Source organism: Pectinophora gossypiella, chromosome 23 (genome assembly GCF_024362695.1).
Source record: "Pectinophora gossypiella chromosome 23, ilPecGoss1.1, whole genome shotgun sequence".
In the NCBI taxonomy this organism is placed as follows: domain Eukaryota; kingdom Metazoa; phylum Arthropoda; class Insecta; order Lepidoptera; family Gelechiidae; genus Pectinophora; species Pectinophora gossypiella.
In genome coordinates, this window is record NC_065426.1 from 8,999,522 (window position 1) to 9,022,091 (window position 22,570).

General features: G+C 38.1%; 1 protein-coding gene across 3 annotated transcripts in view; it reads right to left on the reverse strand.

Moving 5' to 3' along the window:
* The window catches only part of LOC126377499 (uncharacterized), a 228,018-nt gene that overhangs the window by 50,525 nt on the left and 154,923 nt on the right, over window positions 1-22,570 (reverse strand). For all 3 annotated transcript variants that reach the window (XM_050025234.1, XM_050025235.1, XM_050025236.1), the window contains exon 24: window positions 7,042-7,244. In XM_050025234.1, coding sequence (XP_049881191.1) covers window positions 7,042-7,244 — 203 coding nt within the window. The remainder of the gene's footprint in view (window positions 1-7,041; window positions 7,245-22,570) is intronic.

The following is a 22,570-nucleotide window of genomic DNA, read 5'->3' on the forward strand; positions in this document are numbered from 1 at the left end:
GAAATCGTTATATAATCCGTATTCCAATGTGAAAACACTAGTACTTACGGTTTTTTCCACTTTTAATTTCACGTAAACAACAGTAGGTACTTGTAAAAATAACGAATTGTAACCACGTGCAGGCACGTAAACCAGACACGTGTTGTTACGACGGGAAACTAAACGCCAATTAGTTGGAAATGGCGGCTCCGATTTTACGTAAACTTTGAGCCCTACCGCTAGGTGACGCCACTAACCGGAACTAGAAGAAGGGGAAAAAAGTACGAAAACTGGTAAAATATGAACGGGAAACGGAAATGCTATCTCAATATAAAGCTTTGAATTACGGTCAAGTAGTTTAATATGTCACTTTGGTACCATGTCAAAAAAAAATTGGGAAGTCCGGTTGGATGGACAGAACTTGTACCAATAAGTGATTAATTTATCGTAAGTGCAGTTTGTCACTAACACAGTAGGTGGTACGACTCACCACCTCACGTCGGTCTAAAAACAGCTCTAGTTGCGAGCGAACCTCAGCTCAGGGCATCGTCTGAGAGGAAAGAAAGATTTGATCGACTCTAGTGGATAGATAGCGATAAGCGCTGAATAAGGGAAATTGTTCACCACACGCTGAAGTACGGAAGTGTTTGTTTTGTTTTTAAATGTTCTTTATTTCATCATAAGTACAACTTAATTTGATAACATGACACTGTCTTGTTAGCAATAATCTTAAATAATTAACAACGTTTATCAGGCTAATAACACCTATTAAAACTTATACTATGAATATTATCAATACATTTAGGTACCATGTTGTGGTTTCAAACTTTAAGGAAGACAAGTGAAGGGATTTGCTAACATAAACATTTCAGATAATGTTTATACATACTAGTCTTAAACTTAAAAGTAACAGAATCAAGCATACGATCTAACATAACGGAAGTGTTTGTTGTCGCGAGCTGATTAGCCGCCTCTATGGCTAGAGGAATCTAGTCGTCGGGATCGTGTATTATGGCCGAATGTGGGAATGAAAGCTTATTATGAACGTGATGTGTATGAGGTGAAGTTTATGAACGTGCCCTGAGGGGGTGTGAGAGGGAGAGAGAGGAAGGGGAAGGAAGATGGCGACGCGTAGATTTTTGAAGCGAGGTTATGTTCTGTATTATATTTGAAAAAAAAGAGAATATTTAAGAAAAAAAAAATATTACACAGTTATTTTAATTTCACACTACCACGACTAGGCCTACTTCGGGCGCGCATACTTTTCAGTACCAAAACGTACAGTATACAAAACTGGTTGCAAGATGTTCTTTACGATTTCAGTGGGTTACGACCTCAAGTTTATGTGCGTATGTGTTCGGTACAAAAACAACTGCAATTCTTTACAGCCACATTTTCCAAATAACACCCAACAATATTGTTTCTCCGAGAGAATGGAACTTAAAACCTTTACAGCTGCGGTTACGAAGAGTGATTCTTTCACGTCAACCAGTCACTTAAGGCTGGTAACATACTCTAGCTGGTGGTAGGTTATTTATTGTCTTCTATGTATTCAAATTTTAAATAGGTAATACGTATAGAACGGCAACTCTCCGCTCCCCACCAGCGCAGCGTCTCGACTTGAATCTAGAGTTTAGACTTGAATCATATGGTGTCAGACGTCACACACACAGATGCGCGTGTACGATGATGTCAATGTGTAGTGTCTGTGTAAAACGAGGTTTATGTTGAAGTGTCCGGGGTGTGGTAATATGTCTATGCTGTCACTTTTTATGTTTGTCGATCCCTAGTGATACCTCCAACTTGTGGCTTGGGCACTATGCTTCAAATTTATTTTCTGACAAATTCAAAATCTCAAAATTCATTATCTGGTATTTTATTGTAAAAACGTATACGTAACCCCAAAAAAGATGAATTTAATTTACTTAATCATCACTATGCTGCAGTATCCTGCTATATTACATAATATTAAATATCTCCTATACTTAAAGTGCCTGGAAGAGATTGCTACTTAGCAATATAGCCGCGTATTGTACTCATTCCTTTTGTTTTGTATATGTTTCTCTTTTGTTTTGTATTTTGTTTTTCTCCTGTTTGTGCAATAAAGTATTTGTTATATTATGTTAATCTAGAATTTTGAATAGCAATTTTGTTTTTATTCCTAGTATTGTCAGTGTGGCTATGTAGCACTGAGAATATTCTTTCATGTCACCCATTCACCGCCGTTCATTGACTGTACATACTTGGAAGACATCCAAAATATCGTCTTAGGATGAGCTCTAAAGCAAGCAATAAAGAATACCTAGTGTTATTGCTCCTTTGGAATATACTCAAGATATACGACTGACGATTACTGTAATGTCGCCAGATACCATGGCAATGACCCGAACATGACTCGAACCAAAGGCCTGTGGTTTGACGATCGAAAAATGGGAACTACACATTAACCACTAAACTAAAATTTTGACGAAAATTGACATACAGATATTTCATTATAGAGTGTTAGTGACACCGTAGTCCAGTGGTTGAGCGTTGGGGCTACAATCCGGAGGTCCCGGGTTCGAATCCCGATCGGGACATATCACTTCGGAAGGCACGTTAAGCAGTTGGTCCCGGTTACACCCTACTGACGTAAGTAAGAAGACGTTACATGAGCCATGTCGGGGTCTTTAGCGGCTCAATAATAACCCTGACATCAGGGTTGATGAGGTTGGTAATTCATTTCATAACCCACACGAAAGAAGAAGATGGCAATGACCCGACTATGACTCGAACCCAAGGCCTGTAGTTTGACGATCGAAGAATCGGAACTACATTATTAACCACTGAACTAGATGCTTCAAATCAAGAATACGGGCGTGACTTTACATAATATTATGTAAGTATTATAATTATAAGGTGTTAGTGACACCGTGATCCAGTGGTCCCGGGTTCGAATCTCGATCGGGACATATCACAAAAATCACATTCTGAGCCCTGGTTTGATTGTCCGAAAGTAAGATGATCCGTTTTAGGATCCGAAATTTAGGTTTAGACTCTAAATTTAATAATTAAAAAGAAAAAACGTATATAGATCAATCACTACACAACCCTAATAATAGGCCTGGCTTTTTTGTAGGACCATTTAAGATAAACATTTCCATCATAATAATAATTATCATACATTACATATTACACGCCAGAATTGCTCGCAGATGGTAGATTTTTTCCTACTTACTTGACGCTTATCGTCACATTTTTGTCAATTCACACTATATCTTTATAAATTGTAGCCTATTCTGATGTATAAGCTACATTATTGTAGTTTCATTAAAATCCATTTAGTAGTTTTTGCGTGAAAGCGTACCAAACATACATACTCACAAACTTTCACATTTATAATATTAGTTACTAGCGGTCGCCCGCGACTTCGTCCGCGTGGATTTCGGTCGCCGAGGTAATAATTTCCGTTTTTTTTAAATTGTTGAAGCCTGTGTATTATTCTGATGCATAAGCTTCATTATTGTAAAGTTTCATTAAAATCCATTCAGTACTCCATAGTCATAAACTTTCACATTTATAATATTAGTAAGATTCTATGACTGCGGGTATGTGTATTATCATTATGTATGTTGAATCCGAAACACGTGTCCAGTATTTCTTTTATAAGAATGAAACAAAAGCGTGTCCTCTCGCCTGTTTTCCGACGAAACAATGGCTCATCAGCACAGTTGTACAGCAAAAAGCGGGGGAAAAACAGAATGTTGACCGACAAATTGACGGCCATACTCGTACGATATGAGAGGGATAGTGAGTGTTGGCCACCCAACAACAGACCTTTTTTTGTTATGACTTATTGTAGATTTGCCGCAGAGGGCATTAACTACTTGGCCGGACAAATGCGGAGCGCTGAAGGCCCCCGGTACAACGTTTAAGACAACAGGCCTCAGGGTGCCCAGTTGGGCGCGAACCTCGGCTCAGGGCGTCGTCTGAGAGGAAAAATATTTGAAAGAATTAATCGACCCTAGCGGGTCGATAGCGATAAGCTCTGATTGAGGGAAATCGTCAACCACGCTGGCGGGGTCGGTATCGGAGTCCTGAAGTGTTTACCTTCACCGCTGAGCACGTGCTAATCATTTATGACCTCAAACAAAAGATATCACTCAGATGGTTTAAAAAGGCCACATCGAAGCAACTCAAAAGCAATATTGCTATTTGACATTTGTTAACATCGCGCACTTATTTTTATATGCGCAAAATGTGAATGCAAATATTGCTTTTTAGATTAATTGCTTCGTACTTATGTTTTATTTTCATCATATATGCTGGACTCCCTATAAGCAATGTCTCAATTTATCTATTAAATATTACTTTGCTTTCAATTTTGCTTTCTATCGAAAGCACTCTTCAAGTGTGCTATAAATGACCGGTATAAGTGTATGTACGTTTTCTACCAAAGGGGCCCTTAAAAGCCGGGAAGTAGTGATGAGTAGCTCGCAATGGAGTGATTTAAAAGAACTAGTTCTTCTTCAGCTTCAGCATGTATACACTTTGGTACCATGTCACATTAACTTTTTTGACAAATTGAACCGTAAGTCTCACTAAATGTCAAATATGTTAGTGCGACAGAGTCCTAAAGTGGGTACATTATATTGCTCATGACTGTACAGAACTGTGTGTGATTGTATGGAGGTAATAGTATTTTTTATGTATTCTTCTATCGTGTGGGTTGTGAGGTGTAGTACCAACCTCATCAACCCTGGTGTCAGGGTTACTATTGAGCCGCGAAAGGCCCCTGACATGACTCACGTAACGACTACTTACTACACGGATCATCTTACTTTCGGACAATCTGGTGATCAGCCAGTAATGTCCTAACCAAACTTGATATATCCCGCCAACTCATTCGCTCACTCAATCAATCAAATATACTTTATTGCACCAAAATTGAAGAGATTAGTTACAAAAGAAAAGAAAAAAAAAATGGCTCAGCGCTGATCGTATTTGTTTCTCGGCTTTTATGTCGTCGGAACCGCGACCTTCAAAGCGCTTTAATCGACAGAGACAATAATAATGTAGTCATTCTTGCTTGTAGGGATGACCACCAGTATTATAAAACATTATAATATATTTTCTTAAAGCTTATGGTTTTTTAAGAACGTCTAGAGCCGTTCGCTAAGGTTTTTCTTGCAGCCACTTTTCCTCAGCTATACAGGTTGTTAGAAGCTGCAGTAGTTCAAGGAGGATGAGACGTTTGAAAAAATATATTTATGTAAAAATTGGCGACTCAAATTGTAACTATGTTTAACTACATAATCAAAAAATATTTTTTTGAGTTGGGTATGACTTTGCAGAACTAGAAAGAGCGACGTACCGAGCTAAAAGCTATTGACGGAGCTACAGAGCTCAAAAAAAAATAATTCAAAAATATTTATTTTTTAAAATTGGCTTACAAAGTTAGCGCTTTGTGAACGTCAAAAAATTTAATTACCATATTATGTAACTAGCTGTAAAACTACTACCACATCGGAATATGTAACGCTGAGGGAAAGACGTGGCCAGAAAACCTCCCAGCACAGGGCCCTAGTCCTACTGTTTCATGTTAGCTAAAACAGTGATTTGAATCACTTGAATCAATCCCAGGATCCGAAAGATTCGAATCACTCTTCTCTTTTAAGTGAGTTATATTTCCCACCGCTATCAGGAAGGGGCCGCGACTGACGCGTATCATATCGAATTACATGCTGCTTCGACACCCTTAGATTGATGCTGTAAATGTAGTGTAAAGAAATCAGTAGGCAAAATTCTTTTATCAGTATCACTACAAAAAAATATGCTAGAATCGTTTGTCATCTTGCTAATGCGCCAGTAGTAAATATCATTAGGGTTACCACCACAAAATAGCCCAGAATCTTTAGTCTTCTTGCAAATATCCACTTCCCACTTCTGTGTTTAATTAAACGCTTCCGAATTCTGGTTCAACAAAATACGAGTCTAATAAAAGTTTATCAATTTAATATAGAATATAGCGGGATAGTGCAGAATATTTGTACAATCAAAGAGCAAAAGTGCAGTCACTGAGCCCAGTGAATTATATTTATGTATTAAGTATATTACATAATATATATAACGTTACTTAATAGAAAGAAGAGAGTGGTGAAATTTAGAACCATTAGTTGTCATAATTATAAAATTTATGTTTTTGTAAGCGTTTTGGTCTATTACAGAAACAACATGTAACCAGGAGGTCTTAAGTGCAACCAGTTAATTTAATACTTTGCAAGAAAATGATTGAACTTTTGCACCTTATTGTACACATAAAAAATAAAATACAAAGACGCTTACGAGTACATAAACTACGTATAAATATTACACGTATAATTTTTATAATAAATAAATACCAAACGCACTGTATACTGTTCTCCCTTTCCTATGCTGTAATAAGTTACAGCACTTTAAGGAAACATACGTTTTTCATAACGTTTATAGTAGCGAGTATCCAGAGTAGGTGCGATTGATGGAATAGGTTTGGAAACTGGTCGTGTGGACTATCAGTGTAGGCTGATTTTTTTTTCCTATGTTGTATCATAGAATAAGGAATAATACCACAACGGCAACTTTCCACTGCCTATCAGCGTCTGAGCTAGGTTTCCCCCTCAGTCTTACTTTAGCCTTCAATCGTACGGCGTCAGACGCCACACACACAGATGCGCGTGTACAATAACGTCAATGTGTAGTGTCTTTGTAAAACAAGATGTTTTGTATGAAGTCCGGGGTGTGTACAGTCATGAGCAATATAATGTATCCACTTTAGGACTTTGTCGTACTAACGTATTTGACATTTAGTAAGACTTACAGTTCAATTTGTCAAAAAAGTTAATGTGACATGGTACCAAAGTGTATACATATTAATGCTCGTGACCGTACCTATGGAACTGAAAATTATTTCAAAACACACTAACATTTTCATAAAATTTGCGACGGATTCTATTTGATATTAACTCAGAATCATGAACTGAATCGTCCCCATCGGAATTCTCATCATCATCAGAAAACTCCGTATATTAGAAAAAGCAAACTAACCTCCAGAATCTCGTCCCCGACTTTGACGGGTGGTTGTGCCTTCGCGGCCGCCCCGGCGGGGTGCAGTCCACACACGAACACGGCCATCCGACTGCGGTCCCGATGCCCTGCCAGGCTCAGCCCCAGACCAGCTTTGGGGCTCCTCTCCAACTTCACTGCCAGGACACTGTCTCCCAAAGACGCGTATTTCTTACGGATTTTATCTGTGGAAGAAAGAGATCGCTTTTAGCCTATGAGCATAGAATAATACTACGTATAGAACGGGATCTGTTCGCTCCCCACCAGCGGCTGAGCTAAGTTTATCCCACCCCCTCTCGAACATAGTTTAGTCTTAAATCGTATGACGTCAGACGTCACACACACAGATGCGTGTGTACGATAACGTCAATGTGAAATGTCTGTGTAAAACGAGGTTGTTTGTATGAGGTGTCCGGGATATGTAATGAGTAAGAGGTAATAAGAATGTTAATAATACTTATATAATTTATACTAGAATATATATAATAATGTTACATTAATTGTTAAGTAGATAATTGGTTAAAGCTTATTGTATAAATGTAAATTCTGACCACGTAACAAATGTTATGCCTAAGTTGCTGTGCCCCAACGGGGCGTCACAATGTACCTACCACATCCTGTATACCACCTATGTAAAACTGTGACTTGCAATAAATGATTATGATTATGAGATTAGTGATATATTTTCTTGGAGTACTTTTAAAAATCCTTGATCGTAGTAGTGTTTGGAACGCGCATCTGAGGATAAAAACTGCCTATTTCTCCCATCAGGTGTCGCTACTGTGAGTGTTCTTAAAGTTTTACACTACTTATAACCCTTTGCGCGGCGTGTAACAGCAAAATCAACATATTTATTCCCAAAAGTTCGGAAAGAAGAAAACTTAAAAAAAACTTATATTTAATCGAAACTGCCTTTTTCCAAAGGGATGCTTTTCGTAACTCATCCTTCACACACTTTTTATAGCAATTTAACACGAATTTTAGCTGGTAATGGTGCTAATTCCTGTAAATACCATCTAATTTTATTTTAAGTTATATCTGTCATTTTCTTATCCGCCGAAAAGGAAAAGGACGGGTAATCGACAAGCATAAAATTTATGGAACAAGCGTCAATTTTAAGGACAAATCTAAAACAACCGTCTAAAAATTTTACATCAATCAATAACCCGACACAGGTAAGTAGACAACACGTCAAACGGATTGCATACCAGCGACATACCTTTTTGATTCGCCCAGGTTATTCATTCATTTACTCATTCTTCCTAAAATTAAAAGCTGTGAATCATCCGTCCCTTTCCTTTTCGATGGATATGAAAATGACGGATATAACTTAAAATAAAATTAGGCGGTGTCTGCAGGAATCGGGGCCATTATACACATACGTTAGGATGTTTCATTTGTACTATTGTTTCTTTAGACAATAATGTTGCTTAAAATCATTGGCATATTAATCTTTGAAACTTACGGTAAGTATGTAAATAATTGGGTAGTTTACTAGGTCAAAGATAAATTGTGAAATTCTGAATACTAAATACAGACAGATCTAAAGGTAACAAAAACGGTTTTTTTTTTATTTAACTTATTCGTTAATTTTAATAAATAAAAATGTAATAATATGTTAGCACGTTTTTCTATGACGTCACAGGTTGCTTTTTCACATGGTATAAGAAAACTAGGTATGCTCAAACCTATGACAATAAGCCACTGATGACGTAAGTGTTACTATTAAATTGGTATCCCTAACATTCCAAAGACATAAATTTTATTAAGTATTGAATATTAAGTGGATTATTAACTAAGGTATTTAATTACCATTACTTGTCACATATGCTATAATAATCATCTATTTAATGACTGTAATAAGTTAAATAAATAATATAATTTTATTGTTATCTAAATATAAAAAAAGCTTAGTTACTGATAATTACTTAAAAATAATAATAGTATAAGTAGGTAGTATATATTATATAATTTTTAAATTCTAAAGTAAGTTTAGTTATATAAAAAATAGTTTATATTTTTTTAGTTTTAAGTTATTGTTGGAATAATTTTGCGGTGCCCTTACAGGGTGTCACATGCTTGTACATTATTTACTTTAAGAACTGTAAGCCACCATGTGACATGCAACAAATAAATAAATATATAAATAAATAAATAAATAAATAAATAAATAAATCATTAAAATTACTAAAAATTCAAAATTTCCTTGCAAAGTAAATATAAAAACTTTAGTCGTGGGTATTTTTTTTACGAAATGGCAACGCAGGGCGGGATGACGTCAGCTGGGCTAAACTTGAAATGTGAGCGGCTTTTCGGCGGGAAACGGGAACGGGACAGTTGCTTTCTTCATTGAGTAATCTAAATAATTAATACGAAGTGGTGTTTTGTGGTTAATGATCGCATTAAGTTAGTCGGAAGACATTCGCGAGTGTTATTATATTGGAGTATTCAATAAACAAAGTGTATCTGCCTATTTTCGCTTCGTGCCGGGAAGCCGCTTCATAACTCAAAAGTTTATGCGGACTTTTGAGTTAATTCGTTTGGGGTTCGGAGTAGGAGTCTACTCCGAGGGTGGGGGCTTAGGTTTCATCATCATCACCTTTCATCATTTCATTTCATCACGAAAAAAAATACGTAAGACATGGCTGTATGGGCATAGTTCCCTTTGCCTTACCCTTCGGGGAAAACCAAAACAAAAAAAAAAAAATGTTAGCTGTCACTTTTGAGCATACCTGATTTTCTTATACCACGCTTTTCATACAAATTCCACAGTAATTTTGTGTTGTGGCGTTTACAAAAAATCAACTGATTTGACTAGTTGGAAACTCCCCTATTGTTTTGTTCTTTTACATGACCTTGAATGTTTAAACAGTCTCAGTATAGACTCCAACAGATACAAAGAAACAAATTTTAATAAAACCCACAACCAGCGCATACTGGGACGTACTTATATAGGCTATTCAGGTTTATGTTTCATATAAAATTTGAGCTGCAATATGCAGTTCTCTTACAATTTATACGTACTTATATACGAAGTTATATATATTACGTAGTCGAAAATAGACACAGAAACAGATGGAAACGATCGTCAAGAGCACGCTACTGCCTGGTTGAAGAGTGGCCTACTTCCAATAACGAGGAATATTTCTCGGGTTGTTAGGTGGATTACCAACACCATCAACCTTAGTATCAGGGTTACTATTGAGCCGCCATAGGCCCCTGACATGACTCATGTAACGACTACGTACTTACATTAGTAAGTAATAACCGGGACCAGCGGCTTAACGTGCCTTTGTGGTCCAGTGGTTGAGCGTTGGGCTCACGATCCGGAGGTCCTGGGTTCGAATCCCGTAGTGACATATCACAAAAACACTTTGTGGTCCCAGGTTTGGTTAGGACATTTCAGATATTCCGAAATTAAGACGATCCGTGCTTCGGAAGGCACGTTAAGCCGTTGGTCTCGGTTACTACTCACTTATGGAAGTAGTAACCGTAAGCCTTTGGTGGCTTAATAGTAATCCTGACACCACGGTTGATGAGGTTGGTAATCCACTTCACAACCCACACAATAGAAGAAGAATCAATTATTATTAATTTTTAACGTTCTCAAAATTTCATCCGGTATTTTATCATCGAAACGTTTGTCCGATTCGTCAGTCGTGTAACCTGTCAACAGATATACATTGCAGTAGCGTCACTCTTCATCCCATTTGTGAGAAGATTGCCACATTATACGCCATTTTTCAACCAAACTCAATTTTCCTCGTCCTACCATTTCTGTGAAGGTGCGGTGGTGCGAGCGGAGTAGAGGGGAGCGGAATGCAAATTGTTTTTTTTAACGTGACTTATTGTAGATTTGCCGCAGATGGCATTAACTACGTAGCCGGACAAATGGGGAGCGCTGAAGGCTCTCACAACGTTTAAGACAACAGGCCTGAGGGTGCCCAGTTGGGTGCGAACCTCAGCTCCGGGCGTCGTCTGAGAGGAAAAATATTTGAAAGAATTAATCGATCCGAGCGAGTCGAGGGAAATCGTCGACCACGCCGGCGGGGTCGGTATTGGGGTGTGCAAATTGAACAACTACATCTAAGTAGATGTTAGGTAGGGTGCCGTGGTAGGACTGCATTAAAGTCTATTTGGATCCAGCCTATTAATGAAGCATCAGTGCCTCAAATGTTATCTATTCTCTCATAGATTTAATGCTGTACACATTTGTACTCCGCTCCACGCCACTCCGCTAGTGGGAATGCACCCTAACGCAAGGGACGATTTTAATACCAACTGCCTACACATTCTTTTGTTTAGATGGATAGGAGAGCGTTCATTCATTTATCTTTCAGGGTCTCACTAGGTACATGAAGTTGCCTCTAAACATGGGTTGATAAAGGGGTGGGGGGAGGGGTCATGGGCGTCACGACCCCCTCTGGGCGACAGGTTGTGTCATAGGTAGCTACTGCAATTTTATCTAATTCTCTACGGACATAAAAGCTGAACCCGCTTCTGTCTCTAAAACGCAAAGGGAAAATTTACAACTTGACAAAAACAGTTACATAGTCAAATACAGCCACACAGTCAAATACAGTCAGTCATAATATATTGTCAAATACAGTGACAGAGTCAAATACAGTCATATTGTCAAATACAATGGCTCAGTCAAATACAGTTATAGAGTTACTACTCTATACTGTTTGTGTTACTTTTATAAAACATCGAACATAAAAACATACCTACACAAAACATAAAAACTCAAACCAAAAAAGAAGTCTATCATCAGATACAAAAAAAGTCTAAAAAGTGTATGCGTGTGTAGGGCGGAAGGCAAGAGGGAAACCACCGCTCTATTTTTCTCGAAAAAGTAGCACGGAGAATGCTACACTGACAAGAGCATGTCTCTTAAATTAGTGATGATGATAAAAGTATATCTATGTGAATATGAGTACCAGGACACCAGAGCTAACAAGAAGTATAAGAACTTCAATAACGCGACGGCTGAACTTGTTTAGCGCTGGTCTGAGGATACCAAACGTCGCTGTAATGTTAGTTCTTTGTTAGTGGACAATGTGAGGTCAAGTGGGCACTGCAGGGCTGGCAAAGTTACGAGTGTTCCGGGTTTCGGATATTCACGTTTCACATTGCGCACTAAGATACTTTTTATATGCGCAAAAGTCAAATTTAAATAGTGCGTTTTAGATAAATTGCTTCGACGTGGCTTTTTAACCCCTCAGTAACCATCCCCTATCGTTATCCCGTGATAACTACTAGGGGGACGATTTCATACCGTCAGTTTATTTATTTTTATTTCGTACTAGCTGTTGCTCGCGACTTCGCTCTTGTTAAATTCAAGGTAACACGGTTTCCCCTTTCCTATTGTACCAAAATTGAGCTTCCTACCTTGACAAATCCAACTGTGAGAACCGTGAAAGATGGCCAAACAAAGAGACAGACACACACACTTTCCCATTTAAAATATTACGTATGGATAATTATAACAGCCTCTGTGGTCTAGTGGTTAGAGCGTTAGGCTCACGATCTGGAGGTCCGGGTTCGATTCCCGATGGGGACATTGTCGAAATCACTTTGTGAGACTGTCCTTTGTTTAAAGACTTTTCAGGCTTGCATCACCTGATTGTACGAAAAAGTAAGATGATTTCGTGCTTCGGAGGGCACGTTAAGCCGTTGGTCCCGGCTATTAGCCGTAAAAACACCTCCACAAACCCGCAGTGGAGCAGCGTGGTGGACTATGCTCCATACCCCCTCCGGTTGATTGAGGAGAGGCCTGTGCCCAGAAGTGGGACGTATAAGTATATAGGATGTTTATGTTATGTTAATTATGACATTTTGGTTATGGTCACAAAACTCCCCATTCTCCCAGCCCTAAGAAGTTACACAGTGTAGAAATATTTCTTATTGTGTTGTACAAATACTAGTTACGCTCAAAGGACCAGGGTTCGACTCAATATGTAGTAACTTTTGCACGGATTTATAAATTGCCTATTTGTTTCTCCCTCTTTTCTCTCTCAATGACCGAGCTTATCAAGCACGGTGTCAGGGTTACCTCTTTGCTAAAAATAATTTTACGACATCACATTAAAAACCTCAAAAATAACAGCATTTCTCCACTATTTAATGGATGTTATTATATAAACCTTCCTCTTGAATTATTCTATCTAATAAAAAAACCGCATCAAAATCCGATGCGTAGTTTTAAAGATTTAAGCGTACATATGGATATATGGACCACGAAAAAAAAAGATTTCATCGCGAGCTCCTCCGTGCTTCGGAAGGCACGTTAAACCCCACACACAAAGATCTATCTTTTATAACACGCCACGCGGACGAAGTCGCGGGCAAAAGCTAGTAGAGTTATAAAACGAAACAATATTGGCTAGGCTTTCTAAATATATATATTGGAAGCTTTTTTAAAGTAGGCTTTGAAACACTCTCCCTGAAGTATAGGGGGCATGGAAACAAAGATCTGAATCTTCAACCAGCCAGAGTCTGTAAACTCTAGCTTTCTATACTTGACCTACAGGTCAAGTACAGTGTTGACTTTGTATAGGTTTTCTAGATGTAGTCGATAGAACACGATTTCTCGTTTATAAAATTTATGGGGTTTTCGTTTAAGTACGATGAAAAGAGTTGTATGGTTGGCAACCCTGGTACTCGCACTAACGAGTACTAATATGGATACACTTCACCACTTTGAAACCATGTCACATTAACTTTTTTGACAAATTAAACCGTAAGTCTCATTAAATATCAAATATGATAGTGCGATATGGTTCTAAAGTGGGTACATGATTTGCTCATGACTGTACAATGGCTTAACGTGCCATCCGTAACACGGATCATCTTTTCAGACATCATACCTTTATATCATCGCCTCGCATAGTTTTTGGCAGAAACTCGTTCGATGAAACGCCTGCTGATAGAAGATCTTTGTCGAAAACTAATTGGAGTGAACGAGCCAACATTTTTAGGTCAACGATCGAGTTCGAAATGGACACGGCAATGACATAACTCACGGTCGTCTATATTAAGATTGTGGGTGACAAATTGCAGTGACATTCGATATAGGAGTCCTTCTTCTTCTTATCGTGTCGATGGTAAACTAAAATAGTATCGGCCCAAAACTTGGTAACAAGTATGGCGCTATCTGCAGCGCTCATCAGATCCTCCTACGTGCAGAAGTTCGGGCACGCAGGACACGATGTAAGATGTTCCATCGTTTGGGGAACAGTGCCACACTTGCACTTTAGACGAGAAACACCACCTGAACAAATTGTTCTAACTTCGGCCCACCTGAGTCCGAAGTATATTTAGAGACTTTAGAGAATAGGAGTCCTAAGATAACATAACATATCGCGCTTGTATCCCCGAAGGGGTAGACAGAAGTATAATATTACACCGACTCCTCGCCACCTATGTTTAACGGGCTTAAATCCTGGAAACCACGTGATATTAATAGGCTAGTTTCCAACTATACATTGCTTTAAGTTTACGCGGTTATTATCATAATTAAAACACATAATAACGGGTTATGTATTTATCTACTCCACTCCAATCTCATCAGTCATCCCGTGATCAAGGCACTTGTAACAGGGTCGAAATATCGGGAGTCTCATATCCCTACTTTAAACGCGGTAAGAACCCGTTATTATGTCTTTTAGTTTCCAACTAGTCAAATTAGTTACTTTTTACTAAAAGTCAAAACACAAAATTACTATAGAATTTGTATGAAAAAGCACACAGTGACGTCATAGAGAAATATGATAAAATTTCGGATTTTTGATTAAGTTTTTCTTGATTTAAATGTATAAATAAGTAATATAGAAAAAAGAATTATGTGTGGTTAGTTTTAGGTGCGTTTATTTAGTAATCAGAATTTCATAATTTATCTTGAACTTAATACACTACCCAATTATCTCCGATCCAAACATCTTCTTCTTCTTTGCGAGTCGATGGCGATCCAAACTAAATTTTTGCTGACCAATAATTGGGCACGCTTACGGCACTGTGAGTGGCTTCGTAAAGGTCTCTAATAGTGCAGGTGTTAGGGCACTTAGGACAGCACAAAAGGTGAGCCATAGTTTGTGGTGATACTCCACACTCGCAATCATCGCAACCATCAACCACCATCCAAACATGAACTTCCATTATTTGACATAGAGTAAAATTTATAGGTTTTGAGCCTGTGACTTTATCAAACTTACCTCGGATATCATATGTCATGACCAGATCTTAGATTTGACCATTTTATGATATGCTCGATCATTTAATAAAATAGTCATATTTCATGAACTAGCCAACTTGAGTTGTGTATGTGTACAACTTTGCCATACAGCTATATACCTACAATACAATGTTACATGCAGTAACAAAAATTCTGTCACATCCGGAAATGTCTTGGCATGGAAACATTACAGTTTAATGGGTACTTAAACTGCAGAATATCGTCATCCTCGAGATGTTAGGACGTAAACTGCCACGTGCTACGATCGTGTATACACGTTTTACATGTGTGATTCACGCTCATAATCCGGTTTAGGATGGGCAGAGTCATCTTCTCTCTTCTTCTATCGTGTGGGTTGTGAGTTGGATTACCAACCCCATCAACCCACCAGGGTTACTATTGAGCCGCCAAAGGCCCCTGACATGGCTCATGTAACGACTACTAACTTACATCAGTAAGTAGTACCCGGGACCAACGGCTTAACGTGCCTTCCGAAGCACGGATCATCTTACTTTTAGGACAATCAGGTACCTGTAATGTCCTAACCAAACTAGGGATCATAAAGTGAGTTTTGTGATATGTCCCCACCCATGTCATTTGCTTTTAAAAGAAAACTTTTTTTTATTTTACTTTTTAGTAATTTTGTTCTGGTTTAGCACAGTCAAAGCTAGGAACTTATCGATTTTGACCGTGACTAATATATTTTTCCCGTTTCTTTTAATCATTAATAAAGATAGCAACGCGAAGTTCACAAAGACTAATGCGTATCAATTTATACACAACACAAAGATAATACTATTTATCTTTGCCCCTGTCAGTTTGTCTATCACTAGTTGTAAATGTGTTGGGTAGGTGCCAAAAATGCAGACCAATTGATTACGGTAGCAAAGAAACGTATGAATAAAGTTCGGTGAAGAATATTTTTAGCCAACATTTTTTGAATTCTTTCTTTTTTTATGCTACGAGGGACAAAAAACTAAAATTAGTTGTATCATGACGTCACAGTTGCAAGGTTAATTTTTTTATTGTAACATGATTCGTTAAGCCGTTGGTCCCGGGCTTCTAGCCCAAACGTCTCCAACCCGCACTGGAGCAGCGTGGTGGAGTGTCCATATATTCTCCAGTTGATTTACGTATGTAAGCTATTTATGTTATGAGGGTGACCTTACCAACCTTGATTTCGGATTGAAACCCAAAAAACAGGGGGGGGGGGGGGTTATTGTCGACGTAAAAGGGAAAGTGTGTGTGTGTGTGTGTGTGTGTGTGCGTGCGTGCGTGCGTGCGTGCGTGCGTGCGTGTGTGGAAAATGGGAGTGGAAGTTTTTATGGAGCATTCCGCAATTCAGGGTAGAAAGCTAACTATTTGCGACTACTTACCAAAAAAAAATATGCAAAATTTCACAACCCCTTCAAGGAGTGAGCTTTTCGTTGTTTTCAAGGTAGGAAACCAAATTTTGGTACATTAGGAAAGGGGAACCAGCTGTTAATTGGCTATTTATATTATTAACCTTGCAACTATGACGTCATGATACAACTATTTTACTCCGAATTTAACGCGAAAGAAGCCGCGTACAAAAGCTAATAAGTGCATAGTACTGACATAATTAAAACACATAATAACGGGTTCTTACCGCGTTTAAATGGGGATATGAGACTCCCGATATTTCGACACTGTTGCAAGTGCCATGATCACGGGATGACTGAATGTCGAATGTCGAAATATCGGGAGTCTCATATAAAAAAATAAATAAATAATTTATTCATAAAAACATAACAAAGTTCGTTGACGAGACTTCCCAGTAAGTAACAGTAGTACTTGTGTATCCCCATTTAAACGCGGTAAGAACCCGTTATTATGTGTTTTAATTATGATAATAACCGCGTAAACTTAAAACAATGTATAGTACTGACATAATGTTAATAAGGATTATCTGAGCTTCTATTTTGTCCCGGATGAAAATATAACGAAATGGGATCTGTGTAATACCTAAGCTATGATGTCCGATGTAGTTAGGATGAGTCTGGACGTTTATCCTGATGCCATTACCCGATGTAAAATGGTACAGACGAGGAGAAAATTTGTTCCAAAATCCATAATAATATTGGCGCTTCTTCTTCTTTGCGAGTCGATGGCGATCGATACTAAATTTTTGCTGACCAATAATTGGCCACGCTTACGGCATTGTCAGTGGCTTCGTAAAGGTCTTTAATAGTGCAGGTGGTAGGGCACTTAGGACAGCACAAAAGGTCATAGTTTGTGGTGATACTTTACACTCGCAATCATCGCAACCATCAGCCAGGTATCCCCACCTGCAGAGATTATCCTTGCAGCGGCCAACCTGTGTCCGGAGCCTATTTAAGGACTTCCATGTCGGCCACGCTAGATTGCTTCCAGGCGGGAGGCTTTCTGATGGAGCGATAAAAGGGGTGGGAGAACACTGAGGTCTGCAGACACCAGCACCACTTTTTTGTATTTTAAGTACTGTTGCTGAAGCCGAAGCCGTGGTAGCCCAGTAGGTAGAACCCTTGCCTCTCACGGTGAGGTCGCAGGTTCGAATCATGGATGTTGTATCGATTTCTCATTCTTCTTCTTCTATCGTGTGGGTTGTGTGTGTGACACACATAAACACGCACACACACCACACACTCCCACACAATTACATACATACATACATAAACTCACGCCTATTTCCCACCGGGGTAAGCACAGACAATTATCATGAAAATTAATGAATGAATGATTGCCACAGCTAGGGAGTGGAATTCTTTGCCGTCTTCTGTCTTTCCGAATGCATAATATGCTATATATAATATGTTATGTTATATTAATATGTTATATTATAACCCGGGTGCTTTTAAGGCCAGAGTGAACAGGCACCTACGCGAGCTCGCTCCATCTTAGGCCTCGTCAATGCCTTCGGGCAAGTCTAGGGCCAAAAGCAAACCCATCAAAGGTAAAAAAAGCATGAAATGTCTGTTTGAATTATATTATTTTTCTATTCTTTCTCGTAACAACTTTCAAAACCACTTTAGGTATACCAAAAACTTTGTGGTACCTCCGAAAATGCATAGGTTGATGGTTAGCATTTACATCCGTTTATATTGTAATTATAAGCAGCCTGTGAATACACACATTTCAAACAGGAAAGGACGAGAATGCGTTAAAGTACAAATTGAGGATTCTAAAGGTGTGACCACATGGGCCCGGGCCTTGGCCAAGTTGCAAGCTTTTGTGAAACCATGTATTCGAATAAAATGTGTGGTATTCGGCCACATAGAGGGGTGACCCTAGTTACAAATGACAGTGTAGTAGAATATTTTTTTTGGAATTGAGATATGTACTTAAAAAATATATATTTTTAGATAATTACAAATCATCTATGGATTTATCCTCTCTCTACAAATCTCTCTCTACAAATCCTCTATTAGCTATTTGGTCTGTGTTTGTGTTGTTATATTGTTAGTAAAAAGTTTATGACGTCGATATGTGATCGAAGGTGACAATGATAAAAATGTATGATGACAATGATAATATGGGATTGACATAATATTATGGTGACATTGCTAATCACATTATTTTTTTTTGTCTCTCACCATCAATTGTCATAATAGTTTGCAACTTTCTTAAAGAGTCTGTTGTCACGGTTACTATTGAGCTGCCAAAGGCATAGCTGGCTCAAGTAACGCACACACTTACCTAAGCGCTCTCCATTTGTCCGGCTAATTATTTAATTCCAGAATAGTTAAGTTCTCAATAAGTTTCCAATAAGTTACGTGTAAAAAAAAGAAAATTAAAAAAAAATATATATTATATTTTTCAAAATTAGCTTACAAAGTTAGCACTTTTTGAACGTCAAAAATTAAATTACATATTATGTAACTAGCTGTAAAACTTCTATCACATCGGAATCTGTAACGCTGAGGGAAAGACGTGGCCAGAAAACCTCCTAGCACAGGGCCCTAGTCCTACTGTTTCATGCTATCCTTTCTTTTTTTTTTAATCCAGTTTATATTACATAATTTGTAATCTTAAATACAATGGTATTCCAATTGCAGTCGGTTGAAGGAAAGTGAAAAATTAAGAATATCCTCACGAAAAACGCTACCAATATGAACGCATCTTTACGCGCGGTTCCCACAACGGATTTTATACGTCCTACCCTCATTATCAAGTTTTAATGGCACAGGTAAAGCACACTACTCGAATAAACTTTGTACCTATCCGAATGTACGGTTTGAAATTCTAATTGTTTTAATTGGGTTTTCTTCTGCACTTCCGGTACAGGAACAGTTGGGGGGGGGATTCTATATATCGTCATACCCAACATTCACTGCCGTACTTCAGCGTAGCATATTAGTTATATTTCAATATATACGCGATAAGAATATTATTGAATATTAATGTTAATGTGTGTATATTTTAATGTTGTAAATGTATATGTGTGTCATAGATTTTACCTAAATAAACTTTTTTTTTTTTTTTTTTCTTTATATCCTTAATATAAATACATAGTTTGAATGATGCCGTTAAACCACAGAGGTTTGTCTCGGCACCTATTCGTCGCATTAAAACAGTGCATTGTCGTACCGAGTAGGCATAAATGCCAATCAATGCGGCGTACCTCGTATACGAGATTCCCTCTAAAACCAGTTTGTCGCTTACTCGATGCTTCCTATACATCATGTTCTATTAATTGATTGCCTATTGTAACATCGCATCACGCCCACTTTATCTAGCGGGGTTTTATTATTATTATTATAAGAATTAGATGTGTCAAAGTACAGAAGCCAGTGATGTGAAGTTCATTAGCATAGTGATGTATCAGTTGACCTACTATAAAATTGCCACATATGGAATTACTCTGATGTAAGTAAGTAGTCGTTACATGAGCGATGTCAGGGGCCTTTGGCGGGTCAATAATAACCCTGAAACCAGGGTGGATGCCGTTGGTGATCCATCTCACAACCCACGCGATAGAAGAAGAATTGAACTATCATCCTATTCGTCCAAGTTTTTACCCCACTTCATACAAAAATCCTCGTTTTCCACAGACACTACACATTGACATTATCGTACACGCGCATCTGTGTGTGTTACGTCTGACGCCCATACGATTGAAGACTAAAGTAAGACTGAGGGGGGTGAGGTAAACGTAGCTCAGCCGCTGGTGGGGAGCGGAGAGTTGCCGTTCTATACGTAGTTATATTCATCATTCTATGCCCAAGCAAAGCAAACAAAACACGGGTAAAAAGAAAATGGGAACAACTTCGGCACGCGCCAGTACGCTTTCAATGCATCACTGAGCATACCTTTTATACGTATCCATTCCATACTCCATCTGAATTACTCATATCAATAGGTCAACGAACTCTACAAATCGAATCTTTTTTAGGGATCCGTATTAAGAGGGGTCCTTATCAGTATAGTAAGCTGCACCTATGTATCTTTTGAACAGTAAAAAATGGCCGGTTTTTTTATTTCACAAATCGTGTTAATAATCATACATAAACTCCTATTTCCCGTTGGAGTAATAATAGGCGGAAGCATCATTTCCGCTTCTAATCATTATTAATTCATAATCACTAATTTAAGAGCCGTGTTCTTGTCGGGGTAGCATTCCTCTCCATGCTACTTTTTAGGGAAAAATAGGTCAGTTGTTTCCCCTTGCTTTCTGCCCCGCAGTACTCTATCTGACGCCAACTGTCTGTCTTTGTTAATTATAAAAAAATAAAAATAAAAAATAAGGTATACAAACGTGTTACACATTTTTGTTTTTACTCTTTAAGAGAAGCAGTAATATCTATACCAGCGCCAAACTTGAACTGGTTACTGCACAAAGCCAAGAACAACAATTTATAAAATCTGGCCAAGTGTGAGTCTTACACGCGTTAAAAATCCCGAACTGAATAAAAAATAACAAATATTTTTTTACGTAGAAATAACCGGCGTAATGGTACTGAACCCTCAGTGCATGGTTTCGACTTGCGCTTGGTCGGTATTTTTTATTGCTTTAGTTATATTTACAGGATGAGATTTTTCGCACGAACGCTCCTGTTTCGAAAGACTTCTTGAAATGAAATGTATAGTAGCCATCGTGAGATATAAGCCATGAATATTTACATATGTATAAGCATTGATATATCATAATAATATGTTACTCCACCAACCCGCATTAGAGCAGCGTGGTGGAGTATGCTCCATACCCCCTCCGGTTGATTGAGGGGAGGCCTGTGCCCAGCAGTGGGACGTATATAGGCTGTTTATGTTTGTTACTAACTGTGTACAAGTATGTCATGACCATAAAAAACATAATACGGGTGTTAGTAACATCGTAACCAATATTGAGGGGAATGACTCGGACCATGATTCTGAGTTAATATCAAGTGGAATTTTCCGTTGCAAAATTCATACTTATTTTTTTGTTTTTTACAATCATTTTCAATTCTTTACTCTTGTGATGGAAATTTTCACTTGATAAGTATTAACTCAGAATAATGAGCTGAATCATCCCACTCAGTATTCGTTACGATACGATGTAACTCACACCCCTTAGAACATAGGAAGCATTCAGCTGCTTATCAGGGAGTCTGAGTTGTTTTTTTGATATTGCGAAGTAACTTTTATATGCGCCAATGTCAAATTGCAATGTTGCCTTTTAGATGAATTGCTTCAATGTGGCCTTTAGATCCCCTGATAAGCAGCCGAACGCTTACTACGTTTCTTATTTTCTCTTACTCTAGAAAAGCGAAGTCAAAAGTATATTCAAACGGGATTTAATTCCTCAGCAACTGTTCAAAATATCTAACCCCAAGTTTACCTAGCCACACCTGCAAAAACTAATCTATTTTCGGAATGTTTGCGTTGGTTTACTTCCAGAGTTTGGTTCAACTATCAAATTGGGTTAATCTTATTATTATTAACTTTAGTTTCAAATAACTATGCCAGAGGAAATTAGGTAAAATGTTTTGAATCTTTTATAATGTATGCAGGATCATTATACATAGAATAAAAAATAATACAACACGTAGAAGAGACACTGCACAGCGGTAGGAGTTTTAAGTCAGCTTAGTGATTGGTATATTAATGTGTGTTCACTCTTTCTATTTTCTCCTTTTACAAAAAAACAAAAGATAATCCTAAATTCATATCATAAACGCACACGGTGCACGAGCGCACGGTGAGGTTGCCCATCTGTGTAGGGGCTTCTTTCCGTGTTTATTTTATTATCTACATTACTTTATTACCTTGTTACTGTTAGTTAATCATACTAACATAATG